The 25,849-nt window shown below is 38.9% G+C and overlaps 1 protein-coding gene across 2 annotated transcripts in view; it reads left to right on the top strand.

Moving 5' to 3' along the window:
* The first annotated feature begins 368 nt into the window (after window positions 1–368).
* Window positions 369–25,849, top strand: part of RASSF9 (Ras association domain family member 9) — a 36,732-nt gene continuing 11,251 nt past the window's right edge. The window contains exons 1-2 of one of the 2 annotated variants that reach the window (XM_051845719.3): window positions 369–1,920; window positions 14,385–14,480. In XM_051845719.3, the coding sequence (XP_051701679.3) occupies window positions 14,434–14,480 (47 nt within the window). In that variant the 5' untranslated portion in view covers window positions 369–1,920; window positions 14,385–14,433. The remainder of the gene's footprint in view (window positions 1,921–14,384; window positions 14,481–25,849) is intronic. The other variant, XM_002711271.6, reaches the window with a different exon arrangement.

Genomic DNA, 25,849 nt, shown 5'->3' with positions numbered 1-25,849 from the left:
GATATGCTAGCAAAATAAAATCAAGAACTCTAACATAAATATTCACAAGTTTAGTTAATTTATGTTGCACTTAAAGTACATATATTGTATATATAGTACATAAAGCATATATGTGTACTCTTACAGTTTGGTATATATGTTTATAAATATGAAACATGCTATTACTAACTTTGCTGTTTTAAAGATTTTTCTGTTACCACTGACAACAAATCCATTTTAGGCCATGTATTTTTTTCAACTTTGATTTAATAAATATAAATTTCCAAAGTACAACTTTTGGATTATAGCAGCTTTTTCCCCCATAACCTCCCTCCCACCCGCAACCATCCCATCTCCCACTCTCTCTCCCATCCAATTACGCTGTCTTCCAGAATTATAAAAAAGGCTTTCAACTTAAAAAGATTTGGAAGAATAAATAGAGATATTATATACAATTTATAAAATTATCAAGACAAAAATGACAGACTTTACATCCATCATAAAATAATATATAAAACACACAGAGGAGGAATAGAGAAGGGCTACAGTAAACACAGAGGAACATGATTCTTCTGAGTGCAGTCGTCCCGGATACAACAGTTCGTTAAGTGCGTGCACACACTTGCGAGGTCACACTAGTGGGCTGTTCCCACGCAGAGCGTGAGCCTCACGCTCTGTGCCTGCGCCCAGCGCCCCGCCAGCCCGCAGCCTTTCGGTTGCTTTCCCGCCCCCTCGTCATCCACCGCAGCAGGAGCGCCACACTAGAAGCCTGGCGGGGTATGGGGTGGGAATGCCTGAGAGGAAACAGCGCCCTGGGAACAGTCCCAGAACCTCCCGCCCTCGACAGGGCTTCCCGCGGGGCCGCCTCCACCCGGAGCCCTCCCGGGAAGCCCGCCCACCCCTCGACCCCAGCGCACACTGGACTCCCACACTTGAGGGGCGGGAGCAAATCAATCAGTTTCCGTCCGAAACTCCGGGGGACCGTCCGGGCCCTGTAAGAAGCAGAGGAGGCAGGGGTCGGGGTGTCCCGCCGGGAGAGAGTCCGGCACAAACCGGCGCTGGTCTTGGCGCGGGCTGCTGTGATCCGTCAGCCGCGGAACCCTCTGGCCCCCTCCACTTCTGGAAGATGAACCTGGAAGTGTGGAGGAGGGGAGTGGAAGGCCATTCTTAGAATCCTGAGCTCAGGGGCTTCCAATCTCCAGTGGTCTCTCAGTTCACTTGGTCCGGGGGCTGCAGCTTCGCGCCTCCCTAAACCAGTCGGAAAGCTCGGGCACCCAAGGCAGGGGATTTTTGTGTGGAGTCGATAAGGCAAAGTGTTCTTGGCCCTCACTCATGCTTTGCCACGATCAGATTACTTTTCCCAGACTGGAGCTGGCTGGGAGGTTGAGGGGTATTTCTTTTCAATCCTTTTATGTGTGTTGAGTTCACCTTGTGTGGTTGGGTGTGGAAAGCGGGGGGGGGGGGGGGGGTGTGTTTCCAAATTGAGTGAAATTCTCATTCCATGGGTATTACCATGCCTGTGGGGTTGGCAGTTCTTAAAGTTTAGCTAGTCTGCAAATAACTCAACACAATAGAGTCCCCCCCTCCCTTCCTCTCTCTCTCTCTTTTTTTTTCTTTTCCTGCTTCCAAACGCCTTCTTGGAGGCTGAAGCTGGGCAGGTCTCCAAAGGTGCAGCAGCCACAACAATCCCGCAGTTCAAAGTTAAGCAGCAGTTGCACAACTTCCAGCAACTCTCTCAGCCGGCTGCTAATGAGCTGAAACCCCTGAACATCTGAGGAGGTGAGGAGGGAGCTCCAGTCCTTCTTCCTTCGCCCCAGAAATCCAGAAAAACCCAGCTCCCACAGCCCTGGCCACTTGGAGATTCTGTACCTGTTGCTGACTCGCCTGGTAGACCATGGCTCCCTTTGGAAAAAACTTGCTAAAGACTCGGCATAAAAACAGGTAAAGTCGAGTGTGTGTGTGTGTGTGTGTGTGTGTGTGTGTGTTTGTGTGTGTGGGGGTGTTTAATCCGGTCTTTGGAGGGACAAAATCCTAGGGACATTAGGTCCAGTATGACACTGTCCCAGTGTTGATGATGGCATCGGACAGAAGACAATAAAGAATGATTGTTTTCGACTCTTGCCCTCCACCCCACCTTTGGCTAGTCCTGTTTCCATAAGTAGCGTGGCCAGTGATTTCTCTTTTTGCTGCCCTGGGCATCTGAGGGAAATAGGATGACAGGCTTCATGTTGCTTCAGACAAGACTTTAGAATGCAGTAGAAAGGTTTGACACTTTGATAAAGATGTAACTAGAATTGAGAAGCACTCATTGGAATAAAGAAACGCAGGTACTGATAGAATCTGGAAACCGTGCTTTGGTTCCCCTGAGACTGGGAGGTGGAAAGTTCCCAAGTGAAAATACTTTGCAGAGAACTTTATGTGAACTGATTCTTTCGACGGTAGTTTTGGGCACTAAACGAGAATTCCAACAGCTGTCCTCCCTAATTCTCATTACTGCTAGTTCACTCTGATTGAGTTTGATATGTCAAGTCTGCAAGGTCCATAAGACAAATAAATATACTTATCTCTCTCTCTCTCTCACACACACACACACCACACACACACACACACACAGATTTTCTTCAGCTTATGTGTGTGTCTTAGTTCCATTAAATATTTTATTTGCACTTCAAGTGTTATGTTTTTATGCCAAAAAATGTGAGGGTAATTTTAGGCATGGGCTTTATTTTTTTGAATGTGTTTGTTTTGATATAGGGGCTTTTCCACTGATCTTCTCTCAATCTTGCCTGTTTGTACTTGTCATAATTTGCTTAGTGTAAATTTAAAAGGATACAATTACATGGTAGGAAATGATATAATTATTTTAAAGTGTTGGCATGACAATATAGAGGGATACAACTTTAAATTTCCATACCTTAGTGTGTGCACAAATGTCTACTTCAAAAATTGTACTTCATTCATGCCATATGCATCATGATTTAGTTAAGTTTCTATGAAAAAACAGCCATGGTAAATACTGTAAAACTTTATTTTATTTCCTAGTAACTTGATATTTTATCATAAATAGATATTTATAAATTTTAGTCATACTATGTATGTTAAAGTAATTTGGGTATGTAAAAAACATTGTGTGATGTTTATCAGAACTGGGTTTTTGTTTTAAATGTGTATTTTTCTGGAAGTGTCCCCCACCAACAAAAAATCCTGACTGTATTTTCAGTGCTGTTCTGTAGTACTACTTTTGTAGCATTATGTTGGCATTTGTATTTTGGAAAAGCACATGATTTTATAAAACAAGTGTGTTTCTGGCATACTACCTTGTAGTGGAAGCTATTTGGGGATTTTTGTTCCAATAGAAGAATTCGTCCACAGTGTGCCAGATACAGCCCAATAAAACATTGCAAGCCCCTGTGAGTTTCACTTGGGGAAGTACATTGCCCACTTTCTTTAGTTTTGCTACTGCACCATCTACTCTATTCAGAAAACTAACTTTCATTCAAGGAGGTGAGTCTACAAACATTTTTAATATGACATTTTCTGTGGAAAATTATGAAGGAGTTGAAAGAATAGTTAAAAATAGAGTTTCATAGTATTCCCAATTACTCTGAAAAATGGAATAGTGCTTCCCAAAGTGATGTCTTATCAATAATGCAGGTGCTTTGGCAAAGATGTAAACAGTTGAGAAAGTGCTTAAGCCATTCTAATTGGGTGCTTCCCTTTACAGATTTATATTTTTCTAATCCTTAAGAAAAAAATTAAACCATAGCAGTGGTTGAATAAGAGAAAAAAAAATGAGTACCATAAGTTAGGTAGTGAGTAAGTTACAGTCTATTGAAATAGAAGTAGTGTATTGTTGGGAGTCATTTTGAATTGCTATCTATGAAGCCTTTTGTTTTTCTACCATCTCACTGGTGAAACTACAAGTGAAAATTAGTTATATGATTTAGTTTACCAGTTTGTCTACTAGGTTCCATAATGGTTTGAATAATCCTATTTCAATGTACAGAAACCAGATATCTTCCCTTAAACTGACTAGTGATCTATCCTTTTATAGAAAATGTGATTGAAATTAAGAAAGTCATTTGATAAGCGCCAATAAATTCTTCAATATTCCTTGTGGAAGGTAAAGAAAGGATCTGAGTAATATATTGGTAGACCTTATGATAGGTAACTTAAACAATGGCAGAACTATTTAGGTCTAATTGCATGGTTATAAGCAGGAAGTCGATGAATTGCTAAAAGGAGTTTTGGCAAGTTGAGATCATAACATTTTGAGCAAGGTTTCCTAGTAAATTTCTTGCATGTTTACATGTGTCTGCTTTTTCATTCTTGTTTACTCTTGGAGTGATATTTATTCATCCAAGACTGAACTTCATGAGAGAGTTCTCTCATTGTTCACATAGCAAATGTATATTTGAGAGTTTTAGAGACAAACAGGATGCAAATGATGCTTCAAAATAGGAGGCGTAGAAACTTGGAGAAAACACAGGCTATAAAGCTTGGAGAGGGAGGGGCCATACCCGGTTAAACACTGTTATCTTTCCATGCTCAGCACAGTGCCTGGCATGTGCTGGGCCTGCAATACAGTTATTTATTTAATTTTGTGAACTAAAATTACAATTTTTATTCATACTAGAAACATAGTAGTTATTGTATTCTCTATTCCTCATGTGATGTCATCTGGTATATAATTGTGAGTATTTTATATGGGATTGGTTGATATTTGATAAAATCCAATACTTACGGAGATAGTCAAATAATTGTATGGCTATTGACCCAAATAAATCCTACTGTTCTATATATTTTTGTATTTTAAGAAGAAAAACTAGGAAATAAACAAAATTTGAGACTAATACCTGGTCACAAAGCCATTATATTTAGCCATGCAAATGCTTTAGGATTTTTATTTCCAACTTTTATATAAATTAAAGACAAAGTGTCAGTCTAAAAATTGTTTATGTGTGTAGTTAGAATTAATTTAAAAAGTTTTTCTAATTGCAGTAACCTATAACTGTGAAAGTACAGATTGCAGTGTAGCTTTTGCTCTTAGGTGATGTATTATTTACTTTGGTTCCAGGATAACCGAATATTCCATGAATGAATGTCAAAGAGTGATGTATGTCTCATTGATCACTCTTTTCTCCAGAATGAAGAATAAACATGTGGAAAGTCTAGATACTTTTTTGACAAACCTTTCAAGGTTGTAAATGTCATTAGCAGCCATTGTTTCTTACTTAAAAGCCAAAGAAGTAAATAATGAATTACTGATCTATTATATAGTCATATAGACATCTACTAATTGGATTTAGATTGTTAACCTATTTAAGTATTCACATGGATTTGATTTGTGACAATAATTATCCTTATATTAAATTGTATTTTCAAGGTAAAAGTTGTTTTAAACTGGAATATTAGTATAAAACTTTATGGAACACTTGGTTATGAAAAATGATTCATTAGGGTTTTAATTAATAAAATTGGGGATATAGAATCGATTGAAATTTCACAAAACATTGCTAGAAGCAGAAGTTATTGTAGGGAAGTAGTATCCCATATATTTGTCAGAAATAAAAAATACAGATTGTTCATGATGGTGGTGTGTAAAGTGGAAGGAAATTGATGAATATAAAAGATCTAATCCACTTAAAAAGGCCTCTATAATTATTTTCAGGTACTACTTTATACCTCTCTTCATCATCTCCAGGCTTTTCATATATATATGTAATATATATGCATTACATTATACATGCATATACGTGTAACTACATATATATGTGCAATCCCCATCACAGGGTATAGAGATAGTCTCATCATATCAACCTAAAATTAGAGGTCTCAAAAATATACTTGTGATGGATAGCAAGGAATATATTAAAAGTAAGTATTATAGTCTATTATTTTATAATTGATATACAAAATTTGCATTAAATTTGCTTTTGGATGAATTATAGCATATGTGGCCATTTTTATAAAATCAGACATTGTTATATTACTGCTGTAAATAAATCATGCAATGACTGCGACTTCAAAAGGAGGAATTAAGTTTTGTGGTTAGGATAAAAGTTGCTGTCAAGAATATCTCTTCTCTATAATTAGAAGAATGGTGATTTATCAGTTCTGCAAGTGGGAAATTATTGCATAATGTGTTGTGTACTGTTCAAAGAAAGATTTAAGATGCTTCTGAAATTGCATTTAGAAATGCTGGATATTTGAGTATGTAAATCTTCGTAGTTCTCAGGAGTTCTTGAAAGTGATTTCCCCTAATGATACCCAGTAACAGAAGCAGTTTAGTTGACAGAATACAGCCCACTGGGCACAATGACTGGAATACTTTATCCCTGGCAAAAATATCACAGAAAGCATTGGCCAAAATTGAGCTCTAGGAAAAAGTTTGAATTATTCTCAAAAAAAAAAAAAAAAAAAAACAGAAAACAAAACAAAACAAAACTAAGTCATCTTAAATCTGCTTGAATCTAATAAGATATTATGGATGTTAAAACCCAATGTATAACACAAGGTGAATAGTTCTTAAAATAAATTCTTTTGAAAAACATTTTAAAAAGTTTGAAGCTGGTTAACAGTTTTATTTAGATGATATTTTATTGCCAGACTGCATAACTCAGTAAATTTTATGTTACTTAATTGGTATGTACTTTCAGAAGGTCAGATGATAGCACTAAATAATTCTATGGACACAAAAATGTAGCCTTACTCTTTTTTTATCTTAGATCTGAAATTGGAAGAAAGTTGAAGGTAGGGTATGTGTTTATTTCTTCCAAGTGTATAAAAATTCCAGTTTTTAACAAGGAAACCCTGACAGATGACTTTTCTAAAATGAGGCCTCATGGTATCTGTACCACATATATAGAAGTTCAGCATACTTGTGTGTACTGATGTTCTTTGATGTCTGTTTGCTTAAGGAATTTTTAAAGATATCGAAGCACAGCACGGGAAAAACACAACTTTAATTTCCTTAAAGTTAATGGTTTACAACTTTTTAAAATATATGGTTTCTATTCCTGTATAGCCTGTTGTAATACTACACCTTTCAGAGAAAGTTTGCACATTTGTTGGATAAAGGTGAAAATAATTACTAACATAAATGATCACCCAAGTGATCACAAAGTAACTTATTTGTATGAAAGAAATAGAGCCTTGGAAAGATGCTTTACCTTAAACAAGATACTTCAAGAGTGAGAAAGATCAATGGATATAAGTGGGCTTACAAAGAAGAATTACCCTCAACGGTTTATATCTGGAGGCTGTAATACCCTCTGTTTCTATGAACTGATTTAAGATTTCTATAAACATGTCTCATGGAATATGAGCCTGGTGAAAACAGAGAACTTATCTGTACAATTCCTTTCTAAATAATCAATGAGTAGGGGTTCAATAAATGTTTGTTGATAGGATAAAGAAATTGAACACACTGTCAAAACATAGCTGATCCCTATATATTACCTGGATTGGAGTAGTGGATCAGTACATTTTTATTGGATGGGTGTGTGGTAACTTAAAAAAATGAATCTGTAAGTCCAAGGCTGAGCTGTCATCACCCTTGCTCAGACTCATCTTGTTTTCTGGTGGTAAAGGGCCGTATCTCACAAACAGGCAGCGTTACTCATTCTCCAGCAATGCTCTTACCTCCCCTAAAAGACCTGAAATGCAATCATGTATGTGCATGAGTGAGATTTGACTGTTCACTGGGGCTGGCTACCATAGACCCCATTGCTGAATATGGAGCATTTCCCCCTTCTTTTGAGATAAGAGAGAAATATCTGTTTTCTCATATGAAAGGAGGATGTATGCCCTTTGTGTCAGATAATTGGAGTTTATAAGACAAAAGCTAAGTGCTCAAAATAGCCAGAAAAATATTTTGCTTAAGATTTCCGGCTCCCTAGGGGCAGGCATTTTTCGCAGCTGTTAAGACCCGCCCCCCCCCCCCCCCCCCGCCTTGGGACACCCGCACCCCATACCTGAAGGCCTGGTTCGAATCCCTCCTTTTCTGCTTCTGTTCCAGCTTCTTGCTAATGTGCACTCTGAGAGGCAGGACATGATGACTCAAGTACTTGGGCCCCTGCCACCCACCTAAAAGTCTCAGATTGAGTTCTGGGCTCCTGGCTTCAGTGTGACCCAGCCCTGCAGCTGCCAGAAATTGGGGAGGAAAGGAGCAAGTGGAAAATCTTCTTTTCAAATACAGTGAAAGTAAATTAAAAATATAAAGAGTTCTTACTGTCTAGTCACGTAGACATAGCACATATCTCAGCTGTGATATTACCAGTTGTGTGTCCCAGGGAAAATATTTATAGACTTTACTGCAATGATAATATACAAGGGCAAATCTGCACTTTACAGTATTGGGGAAGGGGACGCTCTTTAAGTAGAAGATTATGCAAATATGAATTAAAGAAAAATTGCTGAAGTCATTCTGGGACTTTGGGAAGTGACGTGCAACTGAGGGAGACCTGATGCTTAGGCATCACTAATGTCAGTATGAATACACCACTGCTCCCATTTCTTATGGCCCTCCTTTAGCCTAGCAGGCTTTAAGTGATTAACACGAATCAACTAATGTAATAGTAAAAAAGAATGCTGTGAAGAAGGAACTGTTATTTTCTCTATTTCACATATGAGGCAAGTAAGACATAGAACAGTGAATAAGTGGCAAAGAGAACTCATATCCATTCTGCAAGCCATTAATCTGATTGTCTATTGAAGACTTAACTTTCTCACCTTTAAAATAGAGTTGATCCTAAACCATCAAGTGTTTGGGTTAAATCAATTATATATAGAAGATTTGTCACAATCCTAAGAAATAAATATTCACTCACTATTCAGGTCTGTTGAATTCAAGATGTTATAAATTATACCCAAGTTTTTAGTACCTAATTATGGTGGAATTTGGAGGCATTGAAATCCTAACCTTCACTCACTAGAATTTCTGGATTACCAGTGATCTCACTCTCACCCTATGTATAAAGAGATAGATTATGAATTATTAAACATAGCTACAAAAGAATCTACATGTTGCACAGAATTATACTTAGCTCTTGATGAAATATATGGATTTTGCTACCCTCTTTGAGCCATTAATGATTTTTCAGTACATAGCACAGTGTAATTAAGGGATGTTTCCTTATGTGTCTTTTTATATTTTGATAAAAAAGGACACGTAATTAAAATATTTTAATTTTATTTTTTGTTATAAAATGAGAGCTTGAATTAGATGTCTAGAGTTCCATTCGATTTTAAGCTTCTATGATTCTCAAATATTTTCTTCGGAGTAGAATTCAATTTTATCATACTGCTTATTTACCTCTTCAAGTTAACTTAAAAGACAAAATTGCAAACGGGAGCATTTTGTAATCTTATTTCACCTAAAACATTATGCATTGTCATATAACCTCAACAAAAGAAAGATGGTATCTTGGCAATTTTCATTTATAGAAAGATATGATTAGTTTACAAATAACAATATCAATAGTTGTTGAATGTTTAGTATTTGCTAAAGTCTAGTATTTGCTAAAGTATTTGCTAAGTCTAGCTGTACCGATGCATGTTACATGTAGCTGCATTTTAATTATCTCTCTCTAGGACTGATACACTTGGTATTTTTACTGTGCCAGGCATGCAAAGACACAACCCCATTCTTTAGAGATTAAACTCCTAATTGGAGAAAACAGCATTATAGTTAAATAACTCATGCATGAACTTAAAAAAAAAATCCATTCTTCCATGGGAAACTGTATTTGACAGGGTAAATAAAATCATAATATTTATAATACAGTTTAGAAAATGAGAGTATAATCTCTGGGAGTTGTGGAAGGGTATTTCTCTAGAGTAGCTACTCAATAAATTGTGATGACTGACTAAGTAAGAGAGGAGTAAACCGAGGTGAAGGAAAATAAAAAGACCATCATCATAATTAGGTAGCATTTATTAAACTCCCACATGTGACAGGCTTGGACAAGAGAAGGGAACACAATCAGATGTACAAAAAGATGTAGGAGGGGGCTGAATCACACAAAGCAAGGACTGACTCAGGATAATCAAAAGAGAGGGGTCCAGAAGCAAGCAGCACTATCATCAGTTTGGCAAGAATCCCTAATCCTGGTTGGGTTGGTAGAAAGCAATACTTACAACTGAAGGTATAATGGAAACATTTTGAAATATTTTATGGATGTATTTACATGTGTCAGACTCAAGCTCAGCTCTAGCTGACTACCATTCATTCGAATAATCTTGTTAACTCGGTCAGTTTATTGGATTATGGAGTTGAATTATTCTACCTCTTTATAGGTTTTTTAAATTTTAATTCCATTCATGCAGATAGTGGCCCAACTTGGGCAAATTTTCCTGCTCACTAATTATGGTGTCTCACTGATAGAAGATTTTTGTCTGTGGCCTAATGATGTACCCCACAGTGCATGCTTGTTCTCAGTCAGTGACTAGCATATTGCATAACCACTTCAAATACCTTAGTTACCTAATGCTCCTTATTTACTCTGATCACTTGCAATCCCACTGAAATTCTCTGTAGTGATGGCTAGCTAAGGGAACAAAGCATCCAGTGGAAGAATGTTATTCTTAGGAGACCACAGTGTCCCACAGCAGAGCCTGAGGGTACTTATTTTTATTTCTGTGCAGAAGGGCTCACATTTGCTTGTCAGCTCTTAGAGATGCTATTGAAAAACCATGGATATTTCCACGGGTAGACATAAAACAATTGCATTCTCATATGAATGAGTTTATCACAATTAGAAAAGGCACCTAAGATGCTATAATGGACTTTTTTTTTTTTTACAAAAAGATTTATTTATTTATTTATTTATTTATTTATTTATTTGAAAGGCAGAGTTAGAGAGGTAGAGACACAGAGTGAGAGGTCTTTCATCTGGTAGTTCACTCCCCAAATAGCTGCAATGGCTGGAGCTGGGCTAATCCAAAGCCAGGAGCCTGGAGCTTCTTCCAGGTCTCCCATGTGGGTGCAGGGGTCCAAACACTTGGACCATCCTTTACTGCTTTCCCGGGCCATAAGAGAGAGCTGTATCAGAAGCGGAACAGCCGGGACTCAAACCGGTGCCTGTTTGGGATGCCAGCACTGCAGGTAGTGGTTTTACAGCTATGCCGCAGTACTGACCCCTATGGTGGACCTTTGAGGCTTCATCTTGATGAGTAGTGCAGGAACCCAGGCAACTTATAGGAGCAGACCACAAAATATTTGCCTTTGTTTCTTGACTGTCTGGTCTACTGTAGTAGTTAAACTCAAGGATTCTTTTTCCTATAATTATTAACAATAGTCATGAGATATGAAAATGTTACTTTTCTTAAAATATTCATCACTTTTAGTGTTTCTACTTTTAATCAGAAGAAATTATTATAATCGCAATTTAGAGGATTAAGTGAAATGGTAGCTTATGCAATGTAATGCCTTACATGCTTTGCATGTGCCACTTTACATAGCACTGATTCTTAAATTTATTTTAGCATTTCAAAGGAAGATGTCCAACAGGGCTTCCGTCAAGAAGTATGCACCACTTGGGTCACCTGCATGTCATTTCAGAGTGCTGAGTTCAAGTCTGGGCCCCACTTGTGCTTTCGGCCCCCGGCTAATGTACATCCTGGGACACAGCAGGTTGAGTCCCCACCACCCATGCGGGAGACACACATTGAGGGCCCTACTTCCGGTTATGACCCAGCCCAGCACCTCCCAGTGAAGGCGGTTAGGGAATGAATCAGTAGATGGGAGATCTCTCTGTCTTTCTGTCTTTCCCTTTCTCTGTCTCTCTGCCTTTCAAGTAACATAAATACTTTAAAAAGATAGAAAGAAAAGGCATTCATCAGCTTGTTCACATTTTAATTCAAAGTGATGGTTGCTTGATGATTTAAAAAACATCCCCAGATATTAAATTTTTGCACATTATGAAGGATTAACGTCAGATATGGATCGTATTTTTAAGGATCTTGCTGACCAACATACACAGAAGACACAGATAAATAACATTAAAGACATTTTAAAGAGTTCTAATAAAAATCCACATTTTCAACCATAAATACTTATTTAGTGTGTAATGTGTGCCACATGCTATTCCAGGTGCTAGAGATAAAGTAGTAAGAATGAGAGTCCAAGTTTGTACTCTCATTAAGTATATGGTACAGTGTTAGTGAATTACAAATTTCAGATACAGTTTTTGCTATAAAGAAAGAAACCAGAAGGCTGAATTGAAGCCTGTAAAGTGGTCTGTAAAGAAGAGGCTTTTGAATAAAGATTTGAATGAACAAAAGCAATCAGAGCTTGTAAAGCTCTTAAAGAAGACAGATGGGATAGAAAGTGTAAAGTCACTGAGGTGGAATTGGGCTTGGACTTGTGGAAGAAAGGAAGGAAAAGCAGTGCAAAAGGAGTCCATTAGTACAGGATGTACCTGAGAACCGAGATAGGGATATGGTTATTTGGGTATCTGTGGACTTGAGATGCTTGTTGATTGCATTTAAATGTAAAGGAACTCTATTGACAGGTATTAATCAGGAGAGTTATCATATTTATGGTTTTAAATTGTCTTAAATTTTTTGTCTACTTTTATTCATTTGAAAAGGAGTGAGACAGAAAGAGACAGAGAGGTCTCTTGTAGCTGCAGGTTCACTCCCCAAATACCTACAATAGCTAGAGTTAGGCCAGCCTGAAGCCTGGATCCCAGGACTCAGTCTGGGTCTCCCGTGTGGGTGGTAAGGACCAAAGTACTTGAACTATCACCTGCTACTTCCCAGGGTGTCCATTAGCAGGAAAATGGATTCAAGACTGGAGCAAGGAATTGAATGCAGGCATTCTGATATGGAATGGGGGCATCTTAGCTGCTATGATAAATGCTTGTCCCTTATTTACGTTTTTCAAAAGATCAAATTGGCTGCCATATGAGGAGGTAACTGTGATAGGATGAAGAATGGAAGCAAGGAATCCAGTTGAGAAATCATTTCAATAGTATAAACAAAGGATGGTGACTAACATCATGATAGCAGAGGAGGAGAGAGAGGAAGTAGACCTTAAGAGATTTGTAATGGTTGGGGAGGAAAAGGAATAATGAAGGAAGTCTCTGAAGTTTCTGGCTGGAGCAACTGTGGGTGGAGGCACCAGCTCCTGACACAGAGATATTCGTACCGGATTAGCTTTTAGGGGAAAGTAATGATTCTGCCTTGGCCTTATTAAGTTTCATATGCCTATTAAACATCCATGGGAGATGGTTAGCAGGATAGTAGTGCCTTGGGCTCATGACTAGAGTTAAGGGATAAAGTGTGATTTAAGAGATAAGGAGAGAGTAGTATCCCTCTGTGGGTTTCAAGAACAGCAGCTGGGTTGGAACCTAAATGAGAGGTAAGATTTGACTATTTTAAGATGGACAGAACACTTTAGTTAAAGAAAGAAGAAACAGGAAGAAAGGCAAAGTGTTTAATGTGATAATATCACTATAGTTGGTAGAAGGCCAAACACATACTGCCACCTTCTTTGTTTTATGGTAGGGGCCAATGAAAGAGCTGTGAGCCAGAAAATGACTTGATTATTGTGTACCATAAAGATCACCCAGAGAGAAATATAGAGAAAATATTGGGGAGAGTTGAGAAGGAATAGGAATGGGACAGGTGGGAGAGAGTTAGAGGAGTCTCTTACATACAGAGAGAAGCAAGATATACTCACCATGGAGACAGAAATTATAGGAAATAAAAATTCAATGGGTCTGGATAGTATTTGCATGGAAAAAAGAATCAATGTCATTGCAATTTTGGCGATTAGTAACTGGGAACCCATGCTTGTCATCATAAAGAACCAAAAGAATGGCAAGATAATTTGGGGGAAAGAACAAGATAAGGAGACAACTTTAAGGTGTCATTTCAATGTTTTCAAATATTCCACCTCCAAACACCTGGTGGTTGGCTATACTGCACCTGAGACAGGACTGTGAAAGCAGCCTTTTATCCAGCCTACTCTCACCCCTCCTGACGTCCATATGGGGCTGATTAATAGGGAGCACAGTGCACCTGGAGTGGCGCTTTGATGGCAAAACACACTGGTTTCCCACTCACAGCCTTCGCGCTGACTCATCCTGTGTTAATTCCATTTGGGCCTCACAAAGCAGCTATCCTTTTAAGGATCACTTACTCCTAAACTTTGAAATTCCTCCCAAACATGCCCATTACTTCCACTAGACTGTAAATTTCTTCTGTATAAAAATCATGATATTTTCACAGTCACTTTTAATCTAGAGAATCTTGCACAGAATACTTGCATAGATACTGAAGTTGAAAGAATGTTTTACTACTGAAATAAATAAAGTCTAATTTTCGGATCAGATAAATTTTATAGTTCAAATTTAGCAATGAATGTCCTGGCTTCACTGTTTCTGTGCACATCCTAGAAAGAAGATTTGAGTACTTAGGTCCCTGCCACCCACATGCGAGACACGAATGGCATTCCAGGCTCATGGCTTTGGCCTGGTCCAGCCCTGGCTACTGTGAGTATTTGACAAGTGAACCAGAAGATGGAAGATTTATCTGTCTGTCTCCGTGTTTCAGTTTCTCTGTGTCTGTATCTCTGTCTTTCAAACAAAATGAAAATAAATAAAAATTTAACAGTGGAATGGTCAATAATTTTTTGTAAAAGGCCAAATAGTAGGAGCTGGAATTGTTACACAGTGAGTTATGCTGCTGCTTGTAACTCCAGCATCCCATGTCAGAGTACAATTTGAGTCCCAGCTACTCTACTTTCAATCTAGCTTCCTGCTCATGTGCCTGAAAAAGCATCAGGAAATGCCTCAAGTACTTGGGCCCCTGCCATCCATGTGGGAGATAAGGATGGAATTCCTGCTCCTGGCTTCTAGCTTCTGCATGGTCTAGTCCTGGATGTTGCAGCGATTTGGGGAGCAAATCAGTGGATAGAAGATTCTCTCTTTCTCTCTCTCTCTCTCTCTTTCAAATAAATAAGTAAATAAATATTTTAAAACAGGTCACATAGATTAGATTTTCCCAGCCACAATGGAACTATCTCAACAACTCTGTCAATGTAGTAAGAAAACAGTCATAGATAATAGATAATGAAATGGGCCTGTTTTCTAGAAATTTGTATTTACAGAAACAGGTGATGGGATAGTTATAGCCACCAGACCATAATTTTCAGACCCCTGATCTTGATTACTGGCTGAGAAATTCATTTAACTTACCTCTCATAACCCCTCCCTATCATTCTCCCAAAAGGAAATTTTTAATACCTACCTTTAAATTTCAGAGGTAAAAGTTCTAGCCCAGATCCAACTAGAAACCCAACAAGAAAGCAAGCATTACACAAGGTAGAAAGAGTGTTACTAGGCGTACTCTGGGTTCTGCAAAAGCATCAAGAATGGGCATCTATTTCCATCCAGGTTGTGGAGGGGATTATTTAAGAAAGTCAGGGAATTTTCCTAAGGGAAAGAATACTTGAAGCAGAATAAGAGTCAGATGGAGAATGGGGTAGGGGGCAATGGTGATTCAGAACAAGGAAACAGATTATAGAAAACCATGAATCAAAATATAAGCGTAGTAGATACATTTGGTGATTTATGTGACAGCAGGTTGTTTTCTTATTAGATCTGTCACAGATCAAAAAGAAGTTAGGAATGACTAGTGTGAAGTATGCATTTAAGAATGCTGCCTTCTGAGTTGGAGGGGTGAGATCATGGAAGGAATTCTAGAAGAATGGAGGGAGAAGGAGAGAGACAGGGAGGGTGGGAGGAAAAGACGGGGAGTGATTTAAAATGAAGGACTTGGGAATCATTTAAAGACTTTAATCAAGGAAGGTTCAAAACTAGATTTGAAGTTTAAAAAATGGCAGTGTGGTAATACTGTGGGATACAAATATGAAGGTGCAAGATTTCATAATAATATAGTAGCTTACTGTGATAACAGAGTTAAACAGAAGGGTGGATATTTACAACAGTTGTGTGAAAACACAGTTTTCAAGCTTGGGAGACAGAATGAGGGATGGTGATCACATTCAGTAAGACGGGAAATCAGGAGAATGGAATAATTCAGGATATGAGATGAAAGGAAGATGTCAGTTTTAATGGGTCAAATTTGAGCTCTCTTTGGGTTATACAAATTCAGATGCCATGTAAACATAAAAGAAAGGAATTTGGAAATAGTGTAGAGCTTAAGGTCAAAAAAGTTATATTTGCGTACATCATCATACAATAGATGGACAGTGTTGTGGGTATTGTCACAGCTGCTCAAAAGAATATGTTTAGTGAGATAAGAAATGACTCATAGAAACCTGGGGGATGCCAGCCGTATCAGATGTAACTTGCTTAATAGAACATTCCCCCAAATTAGGGACTGAAACAACACTTCTTGTTGATGATTCTGCTGGTTGGCAAGTCTGTTGCAGCTGCTTGCCCCTGGGCTGTCTCATAAGCAGCTGGCTGGGTGAGAGCTGTATCAGGTGCATCAGCTTCAATGGCCAGGGCGCTCTCTCTCCATGTGATCCTTTATCTCAGGCCTCTAAAAACCATCCCAAAAGAAAGGAAGCAGACCACAAGGCTTCCTGAGCCTGGGCTCCAGAACTTCCACAACGTGGTTTTTGTAATCTTCCATCCATTACAGCACGTCCCGAGGTCTGTTCCAGTGGTGAGGAAATAGACTCTTTGTTTTTATGGAACTACAAAGACTTTATCACCTTGGGAATCTTATCCTGTATGACAACTTCCTCTGTTAAAAAAAAGGGAAGAAGGAAGGTCTGCGTGGCAACTGGGCAGGAGAAGCTAGGAAGTAAAGATAGAAGTAACAAGAATTGCACAAGAACAGCTTCATGGAGGTCAAGGCTAAGAGTTACAAGACAGGGAGGCAGAGGTCACATGCATTCCATTACAGAAGGTCAGGTCAAGTCAGTTAGGAGATTCCCGATAACCACAGAAGAAATCAGTCATTGAGGGTTAGCTGCAGCAAATGTCACTTCCTGGTGGGTTGAAGAGTTCCTGGAAAGAGGTGCACTAGGGAGTGATTAGGACTGTAGTTTGAGTTTGTGAAGGACAGGAATGTATGGTAACATGCAAGCCATTACAATAATGCACACACAGTGGAAAGGGCCAGAGGGAAAGATCAAAGATAAGCAGTTTGAGAAGGGATAATTTGTGAAACAAAGACCTAGAGGAGTTACAGGCAGTGCAATTCAGAGTATATTAAAGAGTTCAAAACCTCAAGGAGAAAAGTGGACAAGAGCTACTTTTGATTACATGACTGTTATTTTTTCTCACTGATAATGCTTTCAAGTATTTTTCCTTTGCCTTAATGTATTAATAGGCCCCAATGTGCTGTCATTTCTACCAGGTATTATTGCTTCTAGGTAATTTGTTCATGATCAATTTGAAGAGTAGATCATTTTATATGAAGCTTCTCATTTAAAGTCACATTTTGTTGTACTCAACTATAGAGTTTGTTCAATAAATAAAAATTGGGGATAAAGGAGTTATCTGGTACTTTCAGCTATATTACTTGAAAATTTAAATTCTCACATATTTTAGTGCCATTCAAATATGGCAACATATCTCAGGTACATTTAGAGGGACAAGCTAAAAACATACAATCATCACTAAGTAGGCAAAAGCATTTATGGATTTGTCTTCCAAAGGAAAACTGATGCTAATAGTATTGAAATAACTACAGTGTCATTAAATAAAGTATTGAGGCTAGGTAGCTGTCCTTTTAATAAGTGGCCTTCTGCTTTGTTACGAAATATTTCTCTACAAAATACAAATCAGTAAGGCTACCCAAGGTATTTGCCAGGCACAGGTAACACTGGGAAGTAAATGCTAGAATTTCCAATGAGATTAGATATTTTCTCAGCATTTCATCTGGTTAATACTACATGTTAAATATTTACATTTGGATTATAATCAATTTCCGGAATCTGAGCTAAGAGCTTAGTTTACTTAACCCCAAGTGGTCTCCAATGCACATTCTTTACACATTCCCTTCCCTTTGCTCTGTTTATGGGAATTATGTACCACAGCTTCCCTGCAGTTATGGAATGTCTGGGCTTTTGCTTATCCTGCATGACTGGTTTATGCCATTACTGCCTAGAAAATTAAACTGGCATCGGTAGAGGATGAAACACACCAACTTTTCATTTTCAGGATTCTGTGTTTGTTAATTTTTGACTACCCTAGATTTTCAAAGAATAATCTTTTGAAGAATTCCTATGTTCAAACTATTTTATGAAAAATGCTAGTAGCTTGTATTTGGAGGAAAGTTTTTACAGAAGTCTTTTCATTCTTCATCTGTCAAAATAGTGATTTGAATTTTCTTAGTGACCTAAAAAAAATCTGTATTATTTATGGTTGAAGGATCTGTGTTTATCTCTTCCTAGGAATGCAGTGCTATGAATCAAAAACTATTACCACTGAAGACATTTCCCACGCACTAGGTAAAATTGGCTATAGTAAAATTTTATGGAGCAGAGCATCAATATCATTTACCAGCTTCATTAATTTTAATTTTACTTAAACTTTGTTTTTTTGCGTACCAAATTTCTTTATTTGAAGGAATGGTACAAATTAAAGTATGAAAGTGGATGTTTTGGTACAATGTCTAGAAAAAGGTAAAGGTAGCCCCAACATGCATGCGCTGCCTTGGTGCATAGCCGGGGAAGTTAGTTAAACTTTATTTTTTATGTATGTATGGGTGTGCACATTTTAAAAAAGATTTGTTGATTTTTATTCATTTGAAAGGCAAGAATTACAGAGAGGGGTGTAGAGAGGGAGAGGAAGAGGGAGGTATAAGAAAGAGGAGGGAAATGGAGAGGTGGTGAGAAGAGAGAAAGAAAAAGGAAAACCGGCAACAGCCAGGTCAGGCCAAAGCCAGGAACCAGGAATTCCATCCTGATCTCCCACATGGATTACAGGGGCCTTGTTCTGATGTCATACCAGGGACATTAGCAGGAATGGAAGCAGAGCCACCAGTACTTGTCAGACTGTCGCTCTGATATGGGATGGTGGCTGACATCACATGTGGCAGCTTAAACTTCTGCACAGCGCCAATCAGCATAGCTTTCAAAAATCAACAGGCAGGGACATCCCATGTTTTAGAACTTACTAAGAACAAATTGAACAACGCTCTAAATCTTCAAGAACACTTGCAACTGTCTCCCAGATTGTTTCAACATATATTAATATATCACACATTCTTTAAAAACTTTGGGATTTTGAAATTGTTATTTATTCATTTTATTTAAGAGAGAAATTGTTATTTATTCATTTTATTTAAGAGAGAGAATGAGAGAGAGAATCTACTTTCCCTTGGTTTATTCCTCGAATACAAAAGCTAGGGCCAGGTCAAATCTGGAAGCCAAGAACTCAATCCAGTTCTCCCTGTGAGTGGTAGAGCCCCAACCCCTTGAACCTTCACCTGTTACTTCTCAGGATGTGTCCCTTGGCAGGGAATTGCAGTCAGGAGTTCACCCAGAACTCAAACCCCAACACTCTGATATGGGATGCAGTCATTTTAACAGGCGTGTCAACTGCTGTGTCAAATGCCTATCCATAATTTTTTTTCTTTTTTTAAGATTTATTTTATTTATTTGAAAGACAGTTACAGAGAGAGGTAGAGACAGAGAAAGATGTCTTCCATCCGATGGTTTACTCCCCAGATGGCTGCAGCAGCCGGAGCTGCGCCGATCCGAAGCCAGGAGCCAGGAGCTTCCTCCAGGTCTCCCATGGGGTGCAGGGCCCAAGCACTTGGGCCATCCTCCACTGCACTCCCGGGCCACAGCAGAGAGCTGGCCTGGAAGAGGGGCAACCGGGACAGAATCCGGTGCCCCGACTGGGACTAGAACCTGGTGTGCCGGCACCGCAAGGCGGAGGATTAGCCTAGTGAGCTGTGGCGCTGGCCGGCAATTTTTTTGCAAATGATCAGGTAGTAAGTGTATGGAGTTTGTGAGCTATACAAGTCTCCCTCCCTCAGTAAATCACCTTTGCCATTGCAGGGTGAAAACAGCCTGGTGTAATATGTAAAAAATGAGCAGAGCTGTCTTCGATAAAACTATGGATGTTGAAATTTGAATCATATAATTTTCATGAGCCATAAAATAATTCTTACTACATTTAAAACATTTAAAAATATAAAAAATGTTCTTAGTGTGTGATCATACAAAAATAGACAGTGAGCTGGATGTAGTCGAAGGTCCATTTACTGCCTACCCTGTACTAGTTAAATATTTGCCAAATATGTTTGACTATCCAAATATTGACCCATCACCTACTTGTTGCAGAGTTGATGCATTCAAATAAAACTAGAAAATTAACTGAATCATTTATTGCTTTCCATTGTTAAGTTTCCAAAATTAGTGCTGACATTTGGCTCTGTTTGCTGAATATCTAGACAATATACTGACATTTACAAACATGAACTTGGTGTCATTGTATAAACACATTGCTGTCTTCTTTCTTGCTAAAGTATAAAGGGAACTAGCAGTTACTAAATTCTATCAAAAAGAACTTCATATCTGTGGTCATATATTGTTTAACTATAACTTTGTGAGTTGGGTGTTATTTAGATGAAAACATCTAGCTTAGGTATATGAGGGGTCTCCAGAAATTTCATGGAAAAATAGAATAATGTAAATTTTCCTGAACTTTTTTAAGTGACATGATTTTAAGTAACTCCCTTTAAGGAATCTTTAAACAAAAGATAATCAGGATGGGCGTTCAGCGCAGTGGTGAAGTCATACCTCAGAATGACTGTTTCCCACACTGGAATACCTGGCTCCAGTCTTGGCTCCTCCACCTCCCATCTGACCTCCTACTAATGCACACCTTGGGAGGCAGCAGATGATGTTCAAGTACTTGGGTATTGCCACTCAACTGAGATGCTCTTATTGAATTCTAGGCTCTTGAATTTGGCCTTATCCAGCCCCAGTTATTGTAGGCCATAGGAGAGTGAACCATCACTGTCTCTGCTTCTCTCTATCTATCTGTCTTTCGAATTATAAAACTGTAAATTTAAAATAAATTTTAAAATGACAGTCTATACAACAGAATATGGTGCTTTAAAGTGTAGGTAATATCATTGGGAAAAATTAATGAATAATTTTAAATAAAATTTAGTATGTGTAAAGTGTTCTATTATTCATTTATTTACTCAGTTATAAATTGATTATCATTGATGAAAATCCCTTATTGGTTCAGGGTGATGATTTTTTTTAACTTTTATCTAATGAATATAAATTTCCAAAGTACAGCTTATGGAGTACAGTGGCTCCCCCCCCCCATAACTTCCCTCCCACCCGCAACCCTTCCCTTTTCCGCTCCCTCTCCCCTTCCATTCACATCAAGATTCATTTTCAATTCTCTTTATATACAGAAGATCAGTTTAGCATATATTAAGTAAAAGTTTCAATAGTTTGCACCCACATAGAAACACAAAGTGAAAAATACTGTTTGAGTACTAGTTATAGCATTAAATCACAATGTACAGCACATTAAGGACAGAGATCCTACATGAGGACTAAGTGCACAGTGACTCCTGTTGTTGACTTAACAAATTGACACTCTTGTTTATGGCATCAGTAATCACCCTAGGCTCTTGTCATGAGTTGCCAAGGCTATGGAAGCCTCTTGAGTTCACTGACTCTGATCATATTTAGACAAGGTCATAGTCAAAGTGGAAGTTCTCTCCTCCCTTCAGAGAAAGGTACCTCCTTCTTTGATGACCCGTTCTTTCCACTGGGATCTCACTTGCAGAGATCTTTCATTTAGGTCATTTTTTTTTTTTGTCAGAGTGTCTTGATTTTCCATGTCTGAAATACTCTCATGGGCTTTTCAGCTGGATCCGCATGCCTTAAGGGCTGATTCTGAGGCCAGAGTGCTGTTTAGGACATCTGCCATTCTATGAGTCTGCTGTGTATCTCGCTTCCCATGTTGGATTGTTCTCTCTCAGGGTGATGATTAAATGAACTAACACATGTAAAGTACAAATTACAGGACATGGCACGTAGTAAGTATTTATTAAATGTTATTATTATTAATATTAACATTATATGTAAAATAAACATTTATAGAAAAAAGACTATAAGGAAATAGATATTAACAGTTTCTAGGTTCTGAGATGAATAGACATTTGAAATTTTCTTATTTGAAATTTGTATTTTGCTGATTTTCCTGATGTGTTATAATATAATCAAGAATGATTAAAATAGTTAAAAAATTGTTTAGTAAGTGAAAAAGCCAGTAACTTAACATATCTGATTCCTTCAACTTTACTACATATATATAGACATACATACATATATATACGTATATATATATATGTTTCACAATATAATAGAAATGAGAAAACTTTACTTCTTCGAAGTGTTACTCCCATTTTGAAAATATATTTTATTTTATTTGTATTTGAAAGTCAGTGTTACACAGAGAGAGAAGGAGAGGAAGAGAGAGAGAGAGAGAGAGAGAGAGAGAGAGAGGTCTTCCATCCGCTGGTTCATTCCTCAGCTGGTTGCAATTGGTGGAGCTGGGCTGATCCAAAGCCAGGAGCCAGGAGCTTCTTCCAGATCTCCTACATGGGTGCAGGAGCAGCCAGGTCTCAAATCTCTGCCCATATGGGATGCTGGCACTGTAGGCGGTGGCTTTACCCACTAAGCCACAGTGCTGGCTCTGAAATATATTTTAAAATCTAGGGGCCAGCACTGTGGCTCAGCAGATTAAGCCACCACCTGTGACACCAGCATCCCAAATGATCACCACGTCAAGTGCCAGCCGCTCCACTTCCAATCCAGTTCTCTCTTAATGTGCTGGAGAAAGCAGTGGAAGAGGGCCCAAGTCCTTGGAACCCTGTCACTGATGTGGACCACTGTGATGAAGCAACTGGCTGCTGGCTTCTGGCTTCAGCCTGGTCCAGCCTGGGCTGTTGTGGCCAACTGGAGAGTGAACCAGTGGATGGAATAACTCTGCTTCAAAAATAAGTAAATAATCTTTTTAAGAAAACTGAATAGAATGGACAATTCGGTATTTTATTCATAGATCCACCAGATAAACTGTAAAATAATTTTATAGTTACTTCTTACACAGGTTAAAAAAAAATAGGAGTTGGGCCAGCGCTGCGGCTCACTAGGCTAATCCTCCGCCTTGCGGCGCTGGCACAGCGGGTTCTAGTCCCGGTCGGGGCGCCGGATTCTGTCCTGGTTGCCCCTCTTCCAGGCCAGCTCTCTGCTGTGGCCAGGGAGTGCAGTGGAGGATGGCCCAAGTACTTGGGCCCTGCACCCCATGGGAGACCAGGATAAGTACCTGGCTCCTGCCATCGGATCAGCGCGGTGCGCCGGCCACAGCGTGCCAGCCGTGGCGGCCACTGGAGGGTGAACCAACGGCAAAAAGGAAGACCTTTCTCTCTGTCTCTCTCTCTCACTGTCCACTCTGCCTGTCAAAAAAAAAAAAAAAAAATAGGAGTCTGTGCAGGATAAGCCCCTGATAGCCAAGAAAGTCACTCATTGAATATTGAGTTGACAGATGATCTTTTATGTATTAATAACATATTGAAGTAAGTGGTAAATATTCTGTTTTCTTATAATGACAAAATTTTTTTTTCTTAGTGGTTTCATATCTCTGACTCATTTCATATCTCATCCTCAGAAAATTTGGTTGATTATCATATTAGACTTGATAGAGAGTTCATCAGTAGTTCAACTCAATTCTAAACCATTTATTCAAATTTATTTTTCCATCCTTATTAACTGAGGCTAGCATTAAACAAATACCTCATGTCTTGTGCTTCAATTTTATAATTGGTAAATGGGCTTGAAATAGAACTTACTTGATAAGGTTGTGATGAAAATTAAGCAGTCAGTACAATGGCTGGCACACACTCAGTGCACAATAAATGTGAGCTATTATGACCCAGTGTAGTCTTCTTAAAAATGTTTTTTATTTATTTGAAAGAATTACAAAAATAGATAGCGACACACAGAGAAAAGAGGTCTTCAATCTGCTGGCTCACTCCCCTAATGACTGCAACAGCTAGGGCTGGGCCAGGCCAAAGCTAGGAGCCTGGAACTCCATCCATATCGCCTTGTGTTTGGCAGGTGCCCATGTACTTGGGCAATCTTTTGCTGCTTTCCCGGGTGTCTTATCAGGGAGCTGGGTCAGAGATGGAGCAGCTGGAACTCAAATCCATGTTCCAATATGGGATAAAGGAATAACATTGGCACCTTAACTCACTGCCCCACAGCACCAGCACTATTTTTTTTTTTTTTATCCCAGGGTATTCTTTCACACATCCTTCTTTGTTCTTTACTCCTGCTATTTTGCTATTTTGTTAAATACCTGTTCCTCAACTACCAAGTTCACAATAGTCATGTTAAGCCTCAAGTTCGAGGATTCTTTCTGATAGGCGAGGTCTAAATTGATATACTAATTTTTTTAATTTTATTTTAATTTTTTTTTGACAGGCAGAGTGGACAGTGAGAGAGAGAGAGACAGAGAGAAAGGTCTTCCTTTGCTGTTGGTTCACCCTCCAATGGCCGCCGCGGCCAGCGCGCTGTGGCCAGCGCACCGCGCTGATCCGATGGCAGGAGCCAGGTACTTATCCTGGTCTCCCATGGGGTGCAGGGCCCAAGTACTTGGGCCATCCTCCACTGCACTCCCTGGCCACAGCAGATAGCTGGCCTGGAAGAGGGGCAACCAGGACAGAATCCGGCGCCCCGACCGGGACTAGAACCCGGTGTGCCAGCGCCGCAAGGCAGAGGATTAGCCTAGTGAGCTGTGGCGCTGGCCTTGATATATACTAATTTTAAATTAAATGTCTTTAGACTCTTATTCCATCTAACTTTCTACAAATGGTTAGGGTTTTTGAGAATGGCATTCTATGATACTATGCCTGTTTTAGCTAAAGGTTGATAAAATGTACACTATTAGTAATCTTTGTGCTCAGAAATCAGAAACCACAAATGGCCATTTTTTAATTTAGTTTATTGCTGCCAATTCTAGTGCAGTGGTGTTATTCATAGTGTCAGATTCCAGAATGTATTCTTAACAAAAAAATAAGATACTGTCATATTCAGTGTAGCTTTTTGCTAAGGTAGTTTTAAAGATTGTCTCTGATTTATGTAGGCCTTTCTTCCACACCTACAACTTCCCTGAGCTAAGTGAATGCAGAGATATTTTTCTCTGTCATTTCCCACGGTGTCTCTGGGGATTGCTTCTTCACCCTGTACAGATTACAGATATTGTCTTACATTCCAGCTGTGCTGAACTTTGGGAGCCTAAACACCTCTCTTCCTAATTTTAATCTCTGATTGTCCACTAGTTCCAGGGCAGGATCCACTTCAAGGCAGGAGTGAGAGAGGAATGATAGCGATAGCCTACTTGCTGACTCCCAGTCCCTCCATTGTCCTGGCGCTCACTGCTCTCTGAATTCATTCCTAGCACACCATATCATCCAAATATCTTCTTTACACCCCCCCAGCCCACTCCCCATATTTGGTAGCCAGATGTCCAAATATTGTTTCTGCATTACAAAGGATGATCTACCAGACTATCAATGGAAGATGCTTTTTGCACTAAATTTAACCCTATTCTAAATAATTTGTGCTTTCACAGCATCTAAATGCAAACCATAATATTGCTAAGAATCAGTTCTGGAACTAGCAGAGGGAGATCCAGGTGGTCGGGATTAGTAAAACCAAGCACAGCCATTGAGTGTAGGATGAAAGAAACAGCAAAAAAAAAAAAGTTCCACTTACATCTCATTGGACAGAATGCCAAGTAGCATGGAGATGTAAAGTCTTCCTTGTTCCCTATCTTTGCTTTTATACATGTTACTGTAAGGGTCACTAAAAGATGTAAGAAAGGGGTGAAGGTCAGGCTGT

The sequence above is a fragment of the Oryctolagus cuniculus genome, chromosome 11, assembly GCF_051225735.1.
Source record: "Oryctolagus cuniculus isolate XC-2025 breed Fujian yellow rabbit chromosome 11, ASM5122573v1, whole genome shotgun sequence".
In the NCBI taxonomy this organism is placed as follows: Eukaryota; Metazoa; Chordata; class Mammalia; order Lagomorpha; family Leporidae; genus Oryctolagus; species Oryctolagus cuniculus.
This window is presented reverse-complemented; position numbering and strand designations above follow the sequence as displayed.